Raw genomic sequence first — 18,595 nt, 5'->3', positions numbered from 1 at the left:
TTATCTGAACACCACTCAGCCATCATGTCCAGAATCCTGGAAACTGTTCTCCAGATGCCCCAATGGCCGAGGCGACTAGCAAGAAAGAAAAAATACCCCTATGGCTAGACTGTGATCCAGGTCAGTAGATCTGCCCAGCGCCCAGCTACCCGGGAGCAAGACATAACCATTGGACCAGGACATGATGTGAGAGTCGCCGCCTATCAATTTAACAAAGTATTGAAATACTCTTCTACAGGATGCTTTTGCTATCCTCTTTGCAGCCTATCACCCTGCCCTTCATCTTCTTGGTATCAGTACTGGCTATGGAAATGCATCATTGGATCGAACCACCAGCAATGCACTGAGCATACGAGAAGCCATTGGCCGTCCAGATATTCCAGTGATCCCTGGCACCAGAAAACCTTTCTCTCGCGAAGCTCACCATGCACCGGAGATTCATGGTACGTAGACGCTGATGACGCCGAGGTCTGTCAGCTAAATCTTTCCAGGCGAGAGTGGCCTTGATGGGACAGACTTTCTTCCCAGCCCAACGACAAGTGCACTGAGGTGTAATGCGATTGTGGACATGTATGAGGCGTTGATGGCCTGTCCACCCCATACCGCTTGGTTGGTTACAACTGGCCCCTTGACGAATGCTGCTTTACTCTTTACCACCTTTCCAAACATGGTAGATCACCTTGGTGGTCTCAGCATTATGGGCGGCGCAGTAGGAACCAATTTCACGCATGCAAATCTTGGAAGGCCATTTCGCGATGCTTCTGGCCAAACACGAGAACGAATTGGAAACCATACACCATATGCCGAATTCAATATCTGGTGTGATCCAGAATCTGCACAAAGTATATTCAGCAATCCTCGGTTGAGCAGCAAGACTACCCTGATCACGCTGGATCTTACGCATCAAGTCTTTGCTACAGAATCTGTGCGGCATCTAGTTCTATACTCAACCAAGGATGAGGACAGACAGAACAGCGGACGGTCGACCCGGTTGAGAAGGATGTTTTATGAGTTGCTGATATTCTTCGCCAGCACATATGCTGATGTGTTTGGATTAACTGATGGTCCGCCCTTGCATGATCCGCTTGCTGTGGCTGTTCTGCTGGCTGAGTACGGCGATGGGCAGACAAGGATTGGCTTCGATGACCGGGGAAGGGAACGATTCAGGATAGAAGTGGAGCTGACCGAGCCAGAGCTGGGGCGAACCAGAATCAGTGCAGCTTCTGAAGGTGTGAGGATCCCCAGGTCACTGGATACCCCGAGATTTTGGAAGATTCTGGAAGAATGCTTAGAGCGAGCTGATGCGCAGGTTGGTAGGATTCCTGTCCTCTGACAGCCTGTGCTTGAAGGAGATGATTCGATAAACAGTCTATCTCCACACTAGATATTGAAATGATCGCTGTAGAGTCATTCAAATTGCCTGGTACAAAGCTGCTTTTCCCTGGCCGGCTGGCTTCTTTTTGACCTGAGTGAGGTATTTCCAGATAAGGCAATGCACACTTGGGGTCGGATGTGGTGACACAATCAGTGAGACAGGACCACCAGAGACTGCAAGCCAATACACTCCCGCCGATTTCTTCATCGAGCTTTGTCCTCTCTTTCGACCTATTGATCAGCAGCCTGCTTTCCCAACATCGCTGCCTCCGTCTCCCATGCTGTCTTCTCTGTGCTTTGTGTATTATTCAGAGACTGAACACTGGTCGCGGTCAAGTTTCTGGTTGTCTTCCTGGCTGTCTTCGCTGTTGTCCGGTGCTCTGTGATCAACCTCGATGTCCAGGCACGCTCTGAGATTTATCTGCATCTCCTGCTCTCAGTCTCGGAAATACTTGGCTTCCTCGTGGCTTCTTGCATGCTGGCTGTTTCGTGTCAAACGTTTCATTGATTGGTACATCCCTAGAGATGGACTGGCCTTATCACTTTGTCAATCTTTCCCCTGAACAGATATCCGAAAGGAGAAAGTTGTTGGATCTCTATGGCTTCTATGCCTGGCTGTCGCCAATTGCTCTTGTCTGTTCAATCTACTTGTCGCGAGTACTCCTTGCTAGTATCTCCAGACGTTCTGGTAGTGTGTCTCCCAGCCAACCTCCAACGTTTTTTCGGGTTTATACCCGCCGCCTCTTATGGGTGTTGCATTCACCGCTCTCTTCCGACTTTGGCGACGTCAAAGTCCACTTGATCGGACTTCTTTACACCAGTTGGCTCCTCTTCCTCACCATTCACAACACCGGTACAGATTACATGCATTACACCAAACGTCTTGGTCATATCGCCGTCTCCCAACTGCCACTCCAATACTTGCTCTCAACCAAATCACCACTCTCTCCTATTCAAGCTGCAACTGGACTCAGCCATGAAACGCTCAATCCGTATCACCGTCTTACCGGCCGCATAATTCACCTCTTCCTCCTCGCACATGCAGTCCTTTATCTCAACTTTTTCTACGCCATCAATGCTTTGCCACGCCGTCTCTACGACCGCGACGTCCAACTCGGACTTCTCGCCATCACCCTTCTCACCGCCCTCGCCATTTCCGCCTCCCCATCCAACCGCAGAAAGTCTTACCACAAGTCCTTCTACGTCCCACACGCCCTCCTCTCCTTCCTCCTCATCCCGGTAATATCGGCCCACGTCCCCTACACCCGCAGGTACGTCCTTCAAATTCTGATCCTCTACCTCTTCAACATGGCCACAAGAACATTCAACACCACAACCCCACCTGCACCCGCCACCATCACTCCAGTAAAAGGCACAAACGGTGCACTCCTCCACCTATCCATCCCTACACCCCAACCCCCGCTCGGCTCCCCAATCCCAACCCATTTCCCAGGCCAACACATCTACCTCAAATCCGGCCACAACCCAATATCCCCTAGATCACCATTCACCATCGCTTCCGTCCCACCCATCCTCAATCTGTCCCCCAAGCCAGGGCAACAAGAAAACCCATACCACGGCGGCCCTCTCCCAGATCTGGAATTGATAGTACGCAATCTCGGTGGTCCCACCACAGCCTGGCTAGCCGGCTCGGACTTCAAGACCACCACCAAAAATAGATTGGAGACTGATCAAGACGGCGGCGCTGTTAGTCACTTAGACGCGAGTTTAAAGCCATCTCCTCCAGCAAGGAAGCTAGATGTCTTAGTTGAAGGGCCCTACGGCACCTCATCCTCCATCGTCCCATCTCTCCTAGCCTCATTCTCAAACTTACATGCTCAGGAGAACTGGGAGGATGAGGAAGAGGTCCTCCTGATAGCAGGCGGTGTGGGCGCGACATTCACACTACCGATCTATGTTTCTCTGTTGCGAGCTGCTCTTACGGCAGCACTCAGAGAGGCCGATATCGGCCAGGCGGAAGCACAGCAGCAGCATGAGCGGCAGAAGTGTCAAGGAAGAGACGGCGCGCTATCGGTAATTACGTCGCTGAACTCAATATCACAACGTATCCATTTCCGCTGGATTGTGCGATCGCGAGCGGAAGCGGAATGGGGGGTTGAGTATCTGGGCAGAGCGATCAGGCGATTGGAAGAGGAGATCGAGATGGCTGTTGGTCGGGAAGGATCTGTCGGTGGTGGAAGAAGTCATCAGAGTACACAACAAGAGCCAGAGCCAGAGCCGAAGTTAGAAGAGCTGCCAGGTGGTCGTAGTCGCAACAACGGGCTAAAAATGAATGTCAAGATCTACATCACCCGCGCCACGCCACCGGACCGTAGGTACGACGAAAACGACAGCGAAAAACTATCCCTGGACACCAAAGACCAGGAAGAGGAGGATATCATGACAGGTCCACCCGCCAGAATGGAGGGAACCACCAACATCACTGCTCTTCGCTCCTCTTCCCCCCTTCCAGCAGGGGTAGAGATCATCACTTCCGCCCCCAACACCACCACCACCACCACCAAAACAAGCATACACACCATCAGCAGCAACAAGAACAGACCCCCCCTCCCCACCCTAATCAACTCAATCCTCTCGCCCTCAAACCCGCACGAGCACGAGCACGAGCACGAGCACAGCCCCTTCCCAGCGAACAAGACGAAGCAGAAAAGCAAACACGACCGCATCACCATCCTGACCTGCGCACCACCCCGTCTCACCACCGCGCTCAGAGAACAGGTCGGTTGCCACGTCATGGGCGGCGGGAGGGATGTGCGGTGGTTCGAGGAGGGGTTCGGGATGGGTGTTTGACTTTGATTTTGCGCTGAGTGGGTTTGAGGAGGAGGGAATGGATGCATGGATGTGGGTGTGGATGGAAGATGAGAGAAAGGGGAGAAAGGAGATGGGGGAGGGGGGAATAGGGATGAAGGCGAGGCTTCGACATGGTTGAGTACTACTTCGTCCTCACTCCTCGTTACTTTTGGGTTGCGTAGCCGACACAAGCTTCGGATGGCGTATGTGGACTGGATTCTGAGGAAGAAGAGACGAGGGATGGAAATCGCGATGACATGGGATTGGGACGGACTGAGAGGGGTGAACGGCGTAGGAGTTAAGCCGATGAGGAGGAAAAGGAGGAGGAGAAATGAACATAACAGGGCAGCGTTCAAGAAACGACGCTGAATTTTGGTGGATACGAGCGCATTGTAGTGATGAGATTAGATGGGGAGGTCCGTAAGAAAGACTCTCTTGACGCCGCCTTCTACCTACGAGGTCAACAAAGGAGCAGACTTTAACTGGTAACAAGCGCATTCTCGATGGTAGCTTTTTCTGGTTCCGAATGAGCTCTGAATGGATGGATAGATATATGATACACGCTTATTGACGGGTTGAGCTCTTCTCTGGTATAAAAATTGCACAACAGGAATAAAGCTGGATTGACGGCGCTGAGTGGTATGGCGATGCGCAATCTGATGCAAGATATGACAGGACAGGTTGTATAACACCACTCGCTTGCTGCTTGAGACCAAAAACATCGTCTCGTGCTGATAGTACACAACTTCGACTAAAAAGACAAGGCTTCAAATTTGACTGGGACACCCAAGGAATTATAACGAAGAGCAAGCAAGCTGATTAGCTGAAAGTGAACCGAGAAGACAAGCAGCGTGCCACAATTAGCTTCCACAACGCCCAAAATATGCCAGTCACTCGCTCGTCAATTTAATGGTTTACCCAGGCGGAAGCGGAACCATTTGGCGACAATACTTCAGGCGCCACATCTTTGGAGGTCAACGAATCCTTCTCACTGCTTACTCCTCCAAGTTCGAAAGATGGCTCCTTCAATATCGGTTTGGGTTTCGCTGGCGAACGAGCATTCGCCACAGTCTTCGCCTCAATACCCATCATGTCAACGCTGGGATCAGACAACCTTTCTGTGGCTGGGTCTGTTGCTCTCGCTTTCTCTCCGGATAAAGCTTTTGCGGTAGCCTCTGCAGTCACTGCCGTTGTATCAACCGCCGAATCTGGCATTGCTCTGTTCGGTATTTCTTTAGGTCTAAGTTCTGGTCCAGTCTGTAGGACTTCAGTCTGTCGTTTTTGTAATTCTTCGAGTTTCTGAACTGGATTCTGTTTCCCACAATATTGGCATCTCCAAAACAAAACTGGCAACGCAGCAGAACGAGAAGGAGAATCAAACTCTGGCTGGAGATAGGATGAAAAGCGACTAACCCAGTCTTGTTGTTTTGGTACTCCTTCAGCTGCAGGCAGTTCCCCTTCTTCATCTCCTTCCTCACCCCAAAAGCTGGGATGTCTTGGTGCTGGTGTAACTGGCAAACTTGGTCTTTCCCACTCGGTCGGGAAATCTGTAATCTTCATACTCGGACGGCGTTCCGCGTCGACGGGAGGAGATAGTAATGATTGATCAGCTGTTTTGGAGTGTGCAGCTGCTTGATGGAGAACTTGAACTTTCCCTTTCCGCGACTGTACAAATGCCTGAACATATCGTTCGATTTCTGGCATAGCATCCCATGCATTTACTCGAGTATAGCTGTTCCAGGGATCACTTTCCGATGCAGAATTCGAGCTTGATCGACTTTCCCTCGTGAACACTGAACTTTCAGAAGCATCACTTGATGTTCTGGCTTCTGCAACTGGTTCAGGCTCGGGCTCGGGCTCGGGCTCGGGCTCGGGCTCAATATCAGACTCAGGCTCAGGCTCAGGCTCAGGACTTGGTGGTCGTTCCTCTGGAAACACCCGGGTTGGTTTAGGAGCATGTTCTTCCCAGGGAAATATTGGTTTCGGCTTTTCCGTTCTTTTTGGTTTGGATGGCACTTGATAATACATATCTCTAGGTGCCTCAGGATATTTGGGTGCCTGAAACAACGAGGTGTCCTGGTTGAATTCGTAAACTTGTGAGGGGAGGTTCTGAGCTTCTGGCTTCGAATCCGTAGGAGGTGGAGCACTATGTGCGTGTCAGATATTGTGAGACATAAAAATGATTGTACATACCGAGAGGCATCCCATTCCATTTGTGGGGCCGAGAAACGCCTTTGCTCGACAGTTGAGGTAGGTTCGAAGTCTTGCTTGTCTATCTGTTCTACCGGTTCTGGTTGATCACCCATAGCCTCCTCCGTTGTCGTTGCTGGAGCTTCGGGTGGAGGTTCGACACTGATCCAACGTGCCGGCTCGTGCTGAGGTTGTGGTTCTGAAAAGGAGTAACCTAGGTAGGAGGTGGTTTTCTCGCCTGTAACATACTTTTGCACTGTTGTTGGTGTGTCTCGGGTTCGTTCAGTTTGATAAGAGACCTATCAATAGAATCAGTTAGGAGCCATCATGAAAAGGGCAAGGTACGTACGTGCACCCTGTAGTGCTTGTCATATGTTGACCACCACCGTCCAAGGAGTTCACCATATACTCCCGAAGCGTTTTTGTGATCCCGTCCGATGGTCCAAGGCTTTTCTCGACCTATGAAGTGTAATAGACTGATGCTGCTCTGGAAATGCTTGTATGCTGGGATGTATTGATAGCTTCCGCTGGGGGTGCAATTGTAGGCAAAACTCAGTCTCTCCCAATCTTGAAAGTGCATATTCAGTAGCCCTTGATCTGCTCCATCAAAGCTGATCCCTCGTTGAGCGAGAGCAAGAAGTGAGTAATAGTCTCCCAAGTTCGGTCGGAGAACAAGAAGACCACTGTTGAAACAGTCTGGCCAACCAATGTCTGGCACGGCAGCAAAATTGGTGTTGTAATTGAGTAGCTCATTCGGCGCGCGGATCGCCACCATATCCGCATCGATGTACACGATTTGTCTGAATTGTGTCTGTCTCCATAGCTCGATTTTGGTAAAGGTAGATATTAGGTCGGGTCTATCCATTAGGTAGAGGTTGGCAGGGTGTTTATTGACGATTCGCTTGATGGGGATGATCTCGTCGTATACGGTCTAGCCCTCGTCAGCATATAGTGTCTTCGTCTAAAGATGAGACATACCCTCAACTCGGTAATAGTGGATGCGGAAAGGTTGTCAATTGTAGCCAGGACAACGAGTCTCGCTTTGGCGCCCTTGTCTTTCAATGAGTGACCAAGCACCATTGCACCTAGTACACCGTTCAGCTATTGTTCTCGTTCTATGTCGTCTGACTGACCCGGAAGGTATGAATCGTCCATCAAAAGCTATAGCTTTGTCAGTGCAGAACAACGAGGAGTGGGGCAGGCTGGGAGCATACAGTGGCATAGACTGCCTCCTTGATTGGCGCCATGCTGGCGACGAGTATTTGTACTCGACAACCAGATGGTCCAACCCTGTGTTAGGAATGATGCCGAACCCTAAGCACTCGGGGTAAAGTAAACCAAGGTAACAAGATGAAGCTCGTTGGGACCGTACCGCGTTGCTGGAGCTATGGAATTGGAGACGAGGGTCTTGCTGGACCCCGCAATGCAAATGACCAAATTATGCAGATTGGGGGAATCTGGATCTGCTGCGGAGAGCTAACTAGCACATGACCCTGCGGCTGTTTTCAATACCACGTCCACTCCATGCCTCGTACACGCGTGGGAAAGATTGATAGGATGAGGAAAATATAAATAAATAGATGAGGAGAAAGGATGCGGTCGGAGAGTAAAGCAGACGAGCATCTTTAGCATGGTTGTTGAATGCCTAAAAGCCCACAATTCACCTTTAATCTAACTAGTCAGTTAAACCACGCCCGCAAAGCTTAACCTCCCCGGCTGCATCGCTAGCTTGGACTTGGTGTCGTTCGAGCCCCTGTCAGCCATCAAGGTTCCGCTCAACATGCTTTTGACAATTGACACAAGGTGCCAATATTATTGTCATGTAACCCAATGTGTGTGAGCTCCTCTGACGCCTTTCTTTAGCGTGTGTAAAATATAGGCATGGACATATCTTGGACAGCAGTTAGAAACACCCAGGAAAGAGCATCAACCTGTGGAAAGACTCTCTGACTATCTTCTCAACGTATCCCAGCTGTATTTCCTAAAGTATCAACTTGACTTCAAAGTCAACTGAGAACGTCCAAAGTGAAGCTCATCGCTGAGACTCTGGGAGGCTGGAAACACCTCGAATGAGTACATCGCCCTCCGTCAGGGACTCATCGAAAGAACAAAGTTGCATTCTGTGTTGTCTACCTCAACAGTAAATTCTTCCAACTAGAGAACGGTAATGAACTTGTGCTCATTTTCGAGAAGCCGGGAATGTGTCTATTTCCGAGCGGGCGCAGCATTAATCATGCTAATGCATATCGTCCGCTATGTTACGAATCTTAATGGATTTTGGTGGCTATACGAAAAGACATTGAGTGCACAAAGCATGTCCACCTTGGGAAGCATTGATTGAGATATTCACCTCGACTCTGGAGGCAACATCCCAATTGCCCGACAGGAAAGACTGGCTAAACAATTTGTTGCATGTACTTCTCGGCCTGTAAGTGTGTAAAGAACGCATATCCCACAATGCACAAATGATCGTAATCATACAATGAATCGCTTTTAGCAAGCAATGCCGATGCCGTAAGTACAGAGCCACAAAGCTCATGTCAAGCTTCTAAAACAGCCCCGAGCACCCAGCTTGAGACGATAGAATCATTCACCCCCAGCTCCATGCAAATTTCACACACAGCTATGCCTTGCCCGTTCATGCATGCAAAATCAGCTAAGACTCCATCTCCCCATCCATTTCCCTCTGCACTCGAGCAGACCGTCGGATAGTCGTCTCTCCATCATCATCATCATCATCATCCTCATCTGTATCGTCGTACACAGCGCTTGTGGTTGGGTCTTCTCGGCTCCGTACACCATGACGTCCAGAAGCCGATCCCGAGCCTGTCGCTCCCATTGCAATCCGAGCAGCCTGTGGGGTAGTAAATTCTCCCCAATCTGATGCAGAAATCTCCTGGTCTCCATCAAAGAATTGAGCGGTATGAGCTTGGGGTGGCCAATGAGGGCGCGGCGGAAGAGGTCGACGGTTTTGCGGTTCAGCGGTGGTTGGGAAATAGTCATCAAAGGCAGGCACCTCGGATTGCACAAATCGAGATCTGCCGGACTGTGCTTCGGAATGCGTAAATCTAGGTCTGCTGGATGAGCCTTGGCCCTCGCTCACACTTCTAGACGCTTCTCTTCTGACATGCCTATCGAGGTAACCGCGAAGTTGAGGGGCGCCATCATGCTCGGCAAGTGATCCTGGTCCGCCTGGTCTTCGAAACAATTCACTCAATCTGGTATATCGGACTTGTGACAGTGGCACACCCTCATCATCGTCAGCTCCCTCGTCTTCAAATCCAGGCGAATTCGAACCACTTCCAGACACAACTTCTGCATATGATCTGTAACCAGTTGATCTTGGCCGCAGGGTAGGTCGTGTGGCTGGTCGTCTTTCAAGTGCCTCTTCGACAGCATCGATTGTCCCATCATCAGAAAGCGTTTCTCTGCTAGAATCAGCCTCTGCTTCCGAATATATCCCCGGTCTCTCCCTAGTAACTCTGCCCTCGCGCTCCTGATCTTCGGCTAGTCGTTTGAGATAATCTCTCAGTCTCGAAACACCCTCTCCAGAAAACACGCAGAAGACGTCGCGTTGAGGGTGTGTGAATTCAGGTGGTGCGTCGCGACAGAAACGTGTCAGATCCTCTCGGAGAAAAGCTTGTACCCCAGTCAAAGACAGATGTGTGAGTCGAGGACAATACTGTAGTAACTCGTGGATACCCTTCGTGACAGTCAGCATGAATTCATAGCTCACATTTCACGGCAGAGATATACCTGGAGCGTCAAGCTGACGCAATAGCTCAGATGGACTCTCTCAAGACATCCAGGACGTGGGTGAGGTGGCCCACCAGCCATTGCGCCTCTCGCTAGTGCCAGAATGCTTTCGTCGGTCAGCTGTTGGCACTTCACCAATCCAATCCTCCGTAATTTGGGTAGCTGCGCCAGATGTTGAACACTTTGATCGGTGAGTCGATTACAGCAAGCAAGATCGATGTATCGAATTCGGTTGCAAGCCTTGACAAGAGCGATAACAGCGTTATCCGTCAGGTTTATGCAATGTCCAAGGTGGATGTAGTGCAGATTCTTGCCCAAACGACAAATTGCCGCGACAGCACGATCTGTAATGTGTCTGCATTTGGCAAGTACGAGGTTTCTCAGTTTCGGAGTAGCGGGAATTATCCTACAAATGGCGTCGTCACGTACATCCTCACAACCTGTAAGGTCTAGTATGCGTAGGGAATCGAATGTGAGCTTCGGAAGCAGGTCCAGGAAGGCGTTGTCTGAGATTCCAGTGCAATGAGCTAGTCGTAATTCACGTAGGTGATAGAGATAGCTGAGAAGGGCTGTAACGGACTCGGAGGTGATTAGTGAGCAGGAATGAAGGTCTATTTCGAGTATTGAGGAACAATGTTCTGCAAAGGCGATGATGGATTCGTCGGTGATCAGCGGAAGATTGTTCAGTTTGAGCTGGTCGAGCGTTAGAGAATTCATTATGGAGATGTAGATATCTGCTTACCCTCTTGATTTGCCGGCATTTCTCAGCAACCCCTACTAGAGAGTCGTCTGTGATTTTGGAACAATTCGTGAGATTGAGCCCTTGCAATCGCGGACAGTGGCCTGCAACGGTCAATAGCGTGTGGTCAGTCAAAGACCGAATGTCGGTCACATCAAGAGCTTGAAGATGTTTGTTTCCTTCCACCAAGCCCGAGACACCAGAATCGGTCAACTTGGAGCAATTCGTGAGCGTAAGTCTTTCGATCCGCTTGCATTGCATGAACGGCTGGATAGTTCCGTCGTTGACTTTGTCGTGGAGCGTTGCAAGATTCAACCGTCGAACCATCTCATGGTACGGGAAGAGTGGGTTCTTGCTGAGTGATGCCGTCACGTTGATAACGTTCTTCCAGACATTGCACTGGGGCCGATGCCACAAGACTCCCACACAATGTATAGCCCAATTGTAGGAGACTAGCATACAGCTTCGAAGGTCTGCAGTCGAGCTAAGCTTGGCAAAGATTGCTATGAGAAGCTCCGGTGGTAGTCTGGATATTGGGGACAGTTTGTGTTGCTGCTCGAGGTCGATGCTCATGCTCATCTCTCGTAGGTTTGTCACCCCGATTGAGGATTGCGAATCGTTCGCTTGGGCCATGAAGAAATCGGTATCATCATCCACGATTCGCTCAGGTGAACTTGCCGAGTCGTCTGATTCCGAGGGAGCTTGACTTGACACCCTTGGTGGTGGTTGAGGTCTAGATGTTGTAGGACTCGTGTGCCGTCTATTTCTCAAGAACGAGCTGCCTGATTCGCATGGTCGTGCCATATTTCCACCTTAGAATTTTATTATGTGTTTGCGGGTGTGTTTGGCCGATCGCCTGCGCAGACAGAAACCACACAAGTATGCTAACACAGATGCTGCAGCAGGACGGCTCGAAGGTGTCTAAGTTCGTGAACCTTTCATCAATATTGTCATGGAACGGTAAGGCAGGCGAATGGGGATGTTACTCGCAATGTCGCTAATGCGGCCGGTTCTGCTTCGAATAGCACCTCACTAGGTGAAGGGCGAAGGTTCACTAATAGAAGAGGCTTGTAAATCTGTGGAGACCTTGAGCGCTCGGCTGGTTTCGAATCTCAGGATATATTGTGAAAAGAATGTAGGGAAAGGCGAAGTCAGGTCGCGTTGCAGTGGAGTAACGCCGAGAGAGTATTGTTGGTAACCAGGCAGGAGCAGACACTATTAGTCAACAGTATGCACCGTCAGGAGACGCCGAATGTGTTTACAGACAAGAAAGCGCCATATTCGTCAAGATTAGCAAGCAACTTGGAGTTCAGTTGAGTTGAGTTGTCGTGGGAAGCGAGATGGAGGCTCGAAAGATGGTAGGCTAAGCAGGGTAGAATTGGGCATCCCCTGGCCAGCGCTATACTACGTACGCTCTGCGCTATGCGCTATGCCACTGTGCGGCTCGGGTCTGGGTCTGCCTGAGTCTTTGATTGTCTCAGATGGCACTTATCAAGAGCTATCCGAAGACCATGCACATCGCACAAGGGGACAATTCATCCGACTTCCCTTAGCTGGTGTGTACCGACCACCAATGACACAGTTACTCGATTCCAATGTACGATATATTCTTACTGCTGATCGCTTGTGGCCCAAACGCCCACTCACCCAGAGCAAGGTCTGTACACGTCACACTTCCAGCAAAATTGGCCCCAGACGCGCCTCAGTGTAACCGCTCTGTCGATCCCCTCAAGCACAGATCATGTAAAGCCTCTCAGGAGCAGGGCGCGAGAAGCTCGGACAATGCTTCTTTAGACAGTATATACAACATCACTCAAGCCAGAAGACCACCCTTCATGGCCTTTATCGCCACTGAAAATCATGCATTTGTAATCCTTTCGGGCTTTCCGCCCCTTGCCCATTCTCTCAGTACATTCTTTTTGATCTTACCTGTACTTGTCTTCGGCAATTCTTCCACGACTTCGACTTCTTTCGGAACCATGAACCTGCTGATACTGCTGTTATTCTTCGCCCAATGAACCACATCCTCGCCTTTCATCTTTTTGCCGGCTTGAATTGTGACGAATGCCTTTGGTCTTTCTCCCCACTGCTCATCTTTGACTGCGACTACACCCGCTTCGAGGATGTCGGGATGTGTGACGAGCATTGATTCCAGAGCAAGAGAAGATATGTTCTCGCCGCCTGCACATAAATCAGGCCTCGTCTCGGTGAAATGTCTTACCTACTTACCACTGATGATAATATCTTTAGCTCTGTCCAGGATCTGAGCTGCTCCATCAGGATGCATAACGGCCAGGTCACCGGAGTGCAAAACACCTCCTGCAAATAGCTTCCTGGTTGCTTCTGGATCCTTGTAATACCCCTTTACACATATGTTACCGGCAAATACGATCTCCCCAATCTCCTCTCCATTTCGTTCCACGTCAACAATGTTCCCTTCGGGCACATCTGTTTTGATTACCCGAATTGGTAGACTGGACACGAATCCATGACCCTGACGAGCCATCTTCTGGTACCTCTCTTTATCAGGCAGATCATCCCAACCAGGCATGTGGTAACTCTTCGTTATAGGGCCATACGTTTCAGTTAAGCCGTATACATGTACTGGATGTAAGTTCAAACCCGTCATCTGCTCGAACAAATGTGCAGTCGGCGGGCTGGCAGCTACGGTCACTCTGACGGGATCAGGCAGGCGTTCAGCATTGTTATCATTGCACAGAAGTGTGTTGACTGTTGGAGCAGCATTGAAGTGAGTAATGTGTTCTTCCTTCAACAAGCGCCAGATCTCTGGATAGTCAATCTTCCTTAAACAATAGTGTGTGCCACGGACAGCCGTCACAGCCCAGGGGAATGTCCATCCTGCAAAACTCCGTCAGCAACTCACCGTCAGGTTATTCTAACAATACATACCCATAGCATGAAACATCGGCAACGTCCATAAATATCGACATCTTCCTTTGTGGTAATTTAGCCCCGACTCTATCACATTGCCCATAGTGGCCATATAAGCTCCTCGATGCGTGTATTCAACACCTTTCGGCCTGGCTGTGGTGCCACTTGTATATGCAAGAGCCATGACCGCGTTCTCATCAGGGGGAAGCGTCTCGAGGCCATCCCAGCCTTTACTACCAGTCTCTTTATCATACTCCAATCCCTCAAGCACAGCCTCATCGTACGGGCCAGCGAATGGGCCATGTGAAAATTCAGTATCGGTGTCGATCAAAAAGGGGATATTCGGATGGTCTTTTCGGAAGCCATCAAGTAATTGCTGAAACTCCACGTCCACAAGAATCGCATCGACGTCGGCATGGTCAAAGATGTATGTTATATCTTCAGATTTCAAGCGATAATTAACAGCTCCACGCGAGTCAGTTCGTTTGCTCTAAGACTGAAATTCTTCTACTCATACCAACGTTGACTGCACCAGCAGCTCCTATCCCAAAAATTGCTTCAAGAAAAGCAGGCGTGTTGGGACACAAGATCCCAACCTTGTTATATTCTCTCTTCTTAACAAAGTAGGCAAAGCCTCTCGCTCGATCAGCGGCCTGCAGATATGTCCGTCGCAGTATCTGATTGTTTGCGGTACGATGGTAAATTGCAATTGCCTGTATCCAAACTCAACACTTGGCGAAAACACCTGCTTGACTCAAAGCCAGACCTCAGGTTCAATCTGTGCTGCTCGGGGTAAGAAAAAGGTTGGCGACAACGTATGAATATGATGGCAATGCCTGAACTCAACATCAGGCGCATCAGCTACTTGCGGAGAAGATGCGGGGAGAAAATGCGACGCAAGTTTCGCAAGCCTGCTCTTTGCGGCAGACATGTTTGCGCCGTATAGTATGGGATTTAAAGATTTGAATGGCTAGGTACACATTTGGTAGATAATCACCAGTTACCACATATTTGGCTTGAAATGGTCAAGCAACAGTCCACCCATTCAATATTCTTGGGCTCGGCTAAGGCGGAGAAGTACAGGTGAGGGGAAGCTCTTCCATAAGTTAGGCACTTGTTAGGGGCAGCTTAGTGCTTTGCTTTGTGAGTCTGCTAGCACATTTTGGTCCACATCTAATCGGTAAGCCAACCCGAAAAAAAGTGGTAGCAGATTTCTAGAATCAGCCTTACAATGCTCGGGAGCACCGCTACAATGATAGGCAAAACCGGTAGACGAAGAATGTCTCCGCACGAATGTCCTAGACAGCAACCAGGAGTCTGCACCGAAGCTGAATATTGGGACATCAGACGACATGAGCCCACTGAATGTCATAGCAATTGCTCTGTATTCGACAGCCTCGGGTTCTGTAGCCATGTGATCCGCAACCCGGAAGACTGATCGCATTCCTGTATTTTCCACAAAAGGCATCACCAGAGTGCTCGCGCCATTGGAATCTTGCACTCTTCTTGACCGGCCACATCACCCTACACCACCGCTCCTCGTCCGTAGAGATCTCTCCTATCCCATCCACGATCGATTAGTCACAACTTAATAACCATATTTGGCTAATTCCTTCTTTATGTTCTCATCCACGCTTGCTTCCTTCTTTGCCGTCACCAACGTTCTCCTCATCGCCTTCTTCCTCTCGTAGTAGGCTGCGGATTTGACTTTTCTCCTCTCCTCGAGTCTAAAAATGAGGTAAGTACAGGGTAAGCAGGGTGATTGGGTGAGTAGGAGCGGTACCTGGCGACCACATCTTGGTATTTCCAGCCGAATTCGTGACCCAACCGTCCAACAGTGCAATACTTCCTCCCTGGCTTTAGACGGATCACTCTCAATGCCTGAGGCACAACTTGTCTCTGCTTCTTGTCGTATGGTGGTGGGATGCCTTCAAAAACCTTCAGTCTTTCCATTGCGGCGGTGCCACGAGCAGTTTTGTGCGGTATCATTCCTCGTACGGTCTTGTAGAAAATGCGGGAGGGAGCGCGGAAATGGAAGGGACCGCCACGCGTAGGATTGTATCGAGTAATTTTCCGGAGGTAGGCCTGGTACTTGACTGCAAGAGCCATGAGGTGTTAGTATACTGTTTGTCACAATCGCAAAGTGAGGCATTGGTAGGATCCATGTGTCCCGCAGGCGCGGTGGAGGAGATGGACGTGACGCACGCTTTGCTCGGAAGAACTCTCCAGAGATGTTGATGGCTTCGCAACGAACGACGACTATTTTTTGTCCATTCAGCAGCTGCTTCGCTACAGTGCTGGCTAGGCGACCAAGCAAGTGTCCCTTTCCATCGATCACAACCTGTCCATTCAGTCATCAGTGGGTGACCTAGAGGTGAACTGAACTCGAAACCGAGATGACATACGACTGGTTCGAAGGAAGACATCCTGCTGTCACTGTCTATATTCGGTTGGCAGATGGCGTCGAATCGAGGTTGTGTCGTCGATGCTGCACCTGGACGTGGAATGTTAAACTTGCGACATGCCCTAAACTTTTGGTGGTAAAGGGCTGATGTGCAACTTGCCCTAAATCCGAATTGGACCGCCGCAAACTTTAGCAGTGTCAGCTCTTGGCACTTATCCTTGGCATCAGGGGAAGTCTACATGAGTCTTTCGGACTGTCCACTTAGTTCATACCTTACAGTATAATAGACCTGAGTGCATGGATGATATCTCCCGCAGCGGGAAACTCATGATCATGATTTCATATGCTTTTGATCTTTCATAATGCTTACCGAGAGCTTCGTTGCCGCGACGCTTGCAACATCCACCAAGTCCAACATATCAAGCACTCTGAAGGACGTTGGTATTGTCCTACATGGATTTCAACCTCAGAATACTATCAGGCATGGTTTCAAGAAGAGTTCCACCAAACCGAACTGTCTTGCCATCAGCACCACCCACATCTTTGCGGCTCAGGCAGACAGAGCGGTTGTCTTAATCTATAACAGGGAAAAGGGAAATCAAGAAGCAACTGTTCCTTTCCCAGAACGAATAACCAGCCTCAGGTTCGTGGGCGAGAGCAGCGGCTTTCTTGTTCTCGGCACCGAGGGTGGAAGGCTTGTTTTATGGGAGGTAGCTAGTGGACGACAGGCCATGTCTACAGCTTCACATCTCCAACCGGTGTCCTGTCTTTCAGTCCTGCCTGGCAACACTTTCATTCTGTCCGGCTCCTCGGACTCCAATGTCCATATATGGTCCTTGCCGCAGCTTGTCTCATTCTCTCAACCACAATCCCTGTCCTCGCATGGTACACCTCCTAATGCCCCTGTACGGACTTTTTCAAATCATCGTTCCGGCATCACCGCCCTAGCCTGTGGCCATTCGAGACCCTTGACCAATTTTGCTGTCTCTGTATCTAGCGATGGTACTTGCTATGTTTGGAGTACTGCTGAATGTCAAGTACTCCGTACGATCTTGTTTGATTCGGCTTCTCAATGCTTGGCAGTTGATCCAGCAGACAGAGCACTGTACTCTGGCCACGAAGATGGTACAGTTCAATCCTTTGACTTCTATAACGAGTCCAAAATCACCCGAAATAGTCACACTTCAGTGGCATCGAATCCAGTACATCTTGACACCAAAGACAGCTGGTCACCCGCATCGTCCGAAGTCGGTTCAGCTCAGTGCTTAACCCTATCTTATGATGGCACAATCCTTCTGTCAGGCCACTCCAGCGGCCGAATCCTCTCCTGGGATATAGCAAAACATCGCGTACAGAAGGTAGTAACCGACCTCGGGAACTCCGTAACCAACATCGCCATGCAAAGACCAGAAGGTCTACCAATCAAGCGTCCAGGTATTGAAGTCAAGACAGTGGTCAAACCAAAACCTGAGCTCTCCTCATCCTCAAACCACATTGGCACCTCCGGCATCCCAGCAGACTACTCCCTCCAAGTACAAATCACGCCCCAACCGCCACTCGGCCTCCTAACAGCTCCCAACGAAACCGACAACGACACCAACACCAACAACTCCTTCCACAGCCTCCTCACCAACCCCACATTTCCCAAATCTCTCATCGACGAGGCAATCCTCGATCTCACCTTCCCTCCATCCTCAGACCAAAACTCATCACAACAACAAACAAGCACATACGACATCTCTTTCTCCGACGAACCCCCTCAAGACCCCTCCTCCTCATCCAAGATAACAGCCCTACAATCCCGCATCGCTCTCCTCGAAGAAAACCTCAATATATACGTCTCCGCCGCGGAACGAAGCCGTGCCCGCCGCCTAGCTCGTATGGAGAGACGAGACGAGTTCGGTCGTAAGAAGAGGGAGGCGTATCTTGAGGCGGTGAAGAAGGGTGGAGATGCAGATGGAGACGGGGATCTGGCGATGAGGGAGTGGGAGAGTAGGGAGAGGAGTGTGGATAGGGAGAGTGATGAGGTCGAGCTTGGAGAGGAGGTTTATGCTGATGTTTGAGTAGATTGCTGGGAGTGCTCTGTGCAGGTAATGTCGACGATCGTGGGCTCTTGGAGATGAGGGAGGACGTGAGAAAGGCGTCTGATGGGTAGGTAATGTCTGGAGTGGGAGAGGGTGCTATCGCCCTGTAGATAATCATCCAGACCTTGCGGGTTGCTGGAGCAGATCATCCCCTGAGCCTAACTCGCCGCTTTCGACGTGAGAAGTTGTTAATCCATCTACTGCCCTCCAGGAGAGCATGCTAGGCATCTCTCTTCTCCATCATAAAACCGAGGAAGTCCGACTTATTATCACAAGGATGTAGTGAAAGCATGGTTAGGTGATGCTCGGATGCCCCCGCTACGAGAGTCTCTCTAGCCTATGCGG

At 50.0% G+C, this 18,595-nt stretch overlaps 7 protein-coding genes across 7 annotated transcripts; 3 read left to right on the top strand and 4 right to left on the bottom strand.

Annotated features, from left to right (window-relative positions):
- Positions 1-62: 62 nt before the first annotated feature.
- Positions 63-1,333, top strand: EPUS_04983 (uncharacterized protein; the record flags this gene model as incomplete). Its single annotated transcript, XM_007804101.1, has 4 exons — positions 63-120; positions 179-186; positions 239-443; positions 492-1,333. The coding sequence occupies 4 exons, from the start codon at positions 63-65 to the stop codon at positions 1,331-1,333; spliced, it is 1,113 nt and encodes a 370-aa protein (XP_007802292.1).
- Positions 1,334-1,899: 566 nt separating this feature from the next.
- EPUS_04982 (uncharacterized protein) lies at positions 1,900-4,185 on the top strand (the record flags this gene model as incomplete). Its single annotated transcript, XM_007804100.1, has 1 exon — positions 1,900-4,185. One exon carries the CDS (start codon positions 1,900-1,902, stop codon positions 4,183-4,185), a length of 2,286 nt encoding a protein of 761 aa, XP_007802291.1.
- Positions 4,186-5,091: 906 nt separating this feature from the next.
- On the bottom strand, positions 5,092-7,622 carry EPUS_04981 (uncharacterized protein; the record flags this gene model as incomplete). Its single annotated transcript, XM_007804099.1, has 6 exons — positions 5,092-6,331; positions 6,379-6,674; positions 6,725-7,306; positions 7,354-7,460; positions 7,509-7,536; positions 7,590-7,622. The coding sequence occupies 6 exons, from the start codon at positions 7,620-7,622 to the stop codon at positions 5,092-5,094; spliced, it is 2,286 nt and encodes a 761-aa protein (XP_007802290.1).
- A 1,409-nt stretch (positions 7,623-9,031) lies between these two features.
- EPUS_04980 (uncharacterized protein) lies at positions 9,032-11,674 on the bottom strand (the record flags this gene model as incomplete). The annotated part of the gene is made up of 3 exons (XM_007804098.1): positions 9,032-10,078; positions 10,132-10,824; positions 10,874-11,674. The coding sequence occupies 3 exons, from the start codon at positions 11,672-11,674 to the stop codon at positions 9,032-9,034; spliced, it is 2,541 nt and encodes an 846-aa protein (XP_007802289.1).
- Positions 11,675-12,728: 1,054 nt separating this feature from the next.
- Positions 12,729-14,693, bottom strand: EPUS_04979 (uncharacterized protein; the record flags this gene model as incomplete). The annotated part of the gene is made up of 5 exons (XM_007804097.1): positions 12,729-13,051; positions 13,100-13,729; positions 13,781-14,227; positions 14,280-14,475; positions 14,529-14,693. The coding sequence occupies 5 exons, from the start codon at positions 14,691-14,693 to the stop codon at positions 12,729-12,731; spliced, it is 1,761 nt and encodes a 586-aa protein (XP_007802288.1).
- A 657-nt stretch (positions 14,694-15,350) lies between these two features.
- EPUS_04978 (60S ribosomal protein L16) lies at positions 15,351-16,188 on the bottom strand (the record flags this gene model as incomplete). The annotated part of the gene is made up of 4 exons (XM_007804096.1): positions 15,351-15,489; positions 15,546-15,858; positions 15,968-16,103; positions 16,168-16,188. The coding sequence occupies 4 exons, from the start codon at positions 16,186-16,188 to the stop codon at positions 15,351-15,353; spliced, it is 609 nt and encodes a 202-aa protein (XP_007802287.1).
- Positions 16,189-16,528: 340 nt separating this feature from the next.
- On the top strand, positions 16,529-18,229 carry EPUS_04977 (uncharacterized protein; the record flags this gene model as incomplete). Its single annotated transcript, XM_007804095.1, has 1 exon — positions 16,529-18,229. One exon carries the CDS (start codon positions 16,529-16,531, stop codon positions 18,227-18,229), a length of 1,701 nt encoding a protein of 566 aa, XP_007802286.1.
- Positions 18,230-18,595: the final 366 nt, after the last annotated feature.

This window comes from Endocarpon pusillum (genome assembly GCF_000464535.1).
Source record: "Endocarpon pusillum Z07020 unplaced genomic scaffold scaffold2776, whole genome shotgun sequence".
Taxonomy (NCBI): domain Eukaryota; kingdom Fungi; phylum Ascomycota; class Eurotiomycetes; order Verrucariales; family Verrucariaceae; genus Endocarpon; species Endocarpon pusillum.
This window is presented reverse-complemented; position numbering and strand designations above follow the sequence as displayed.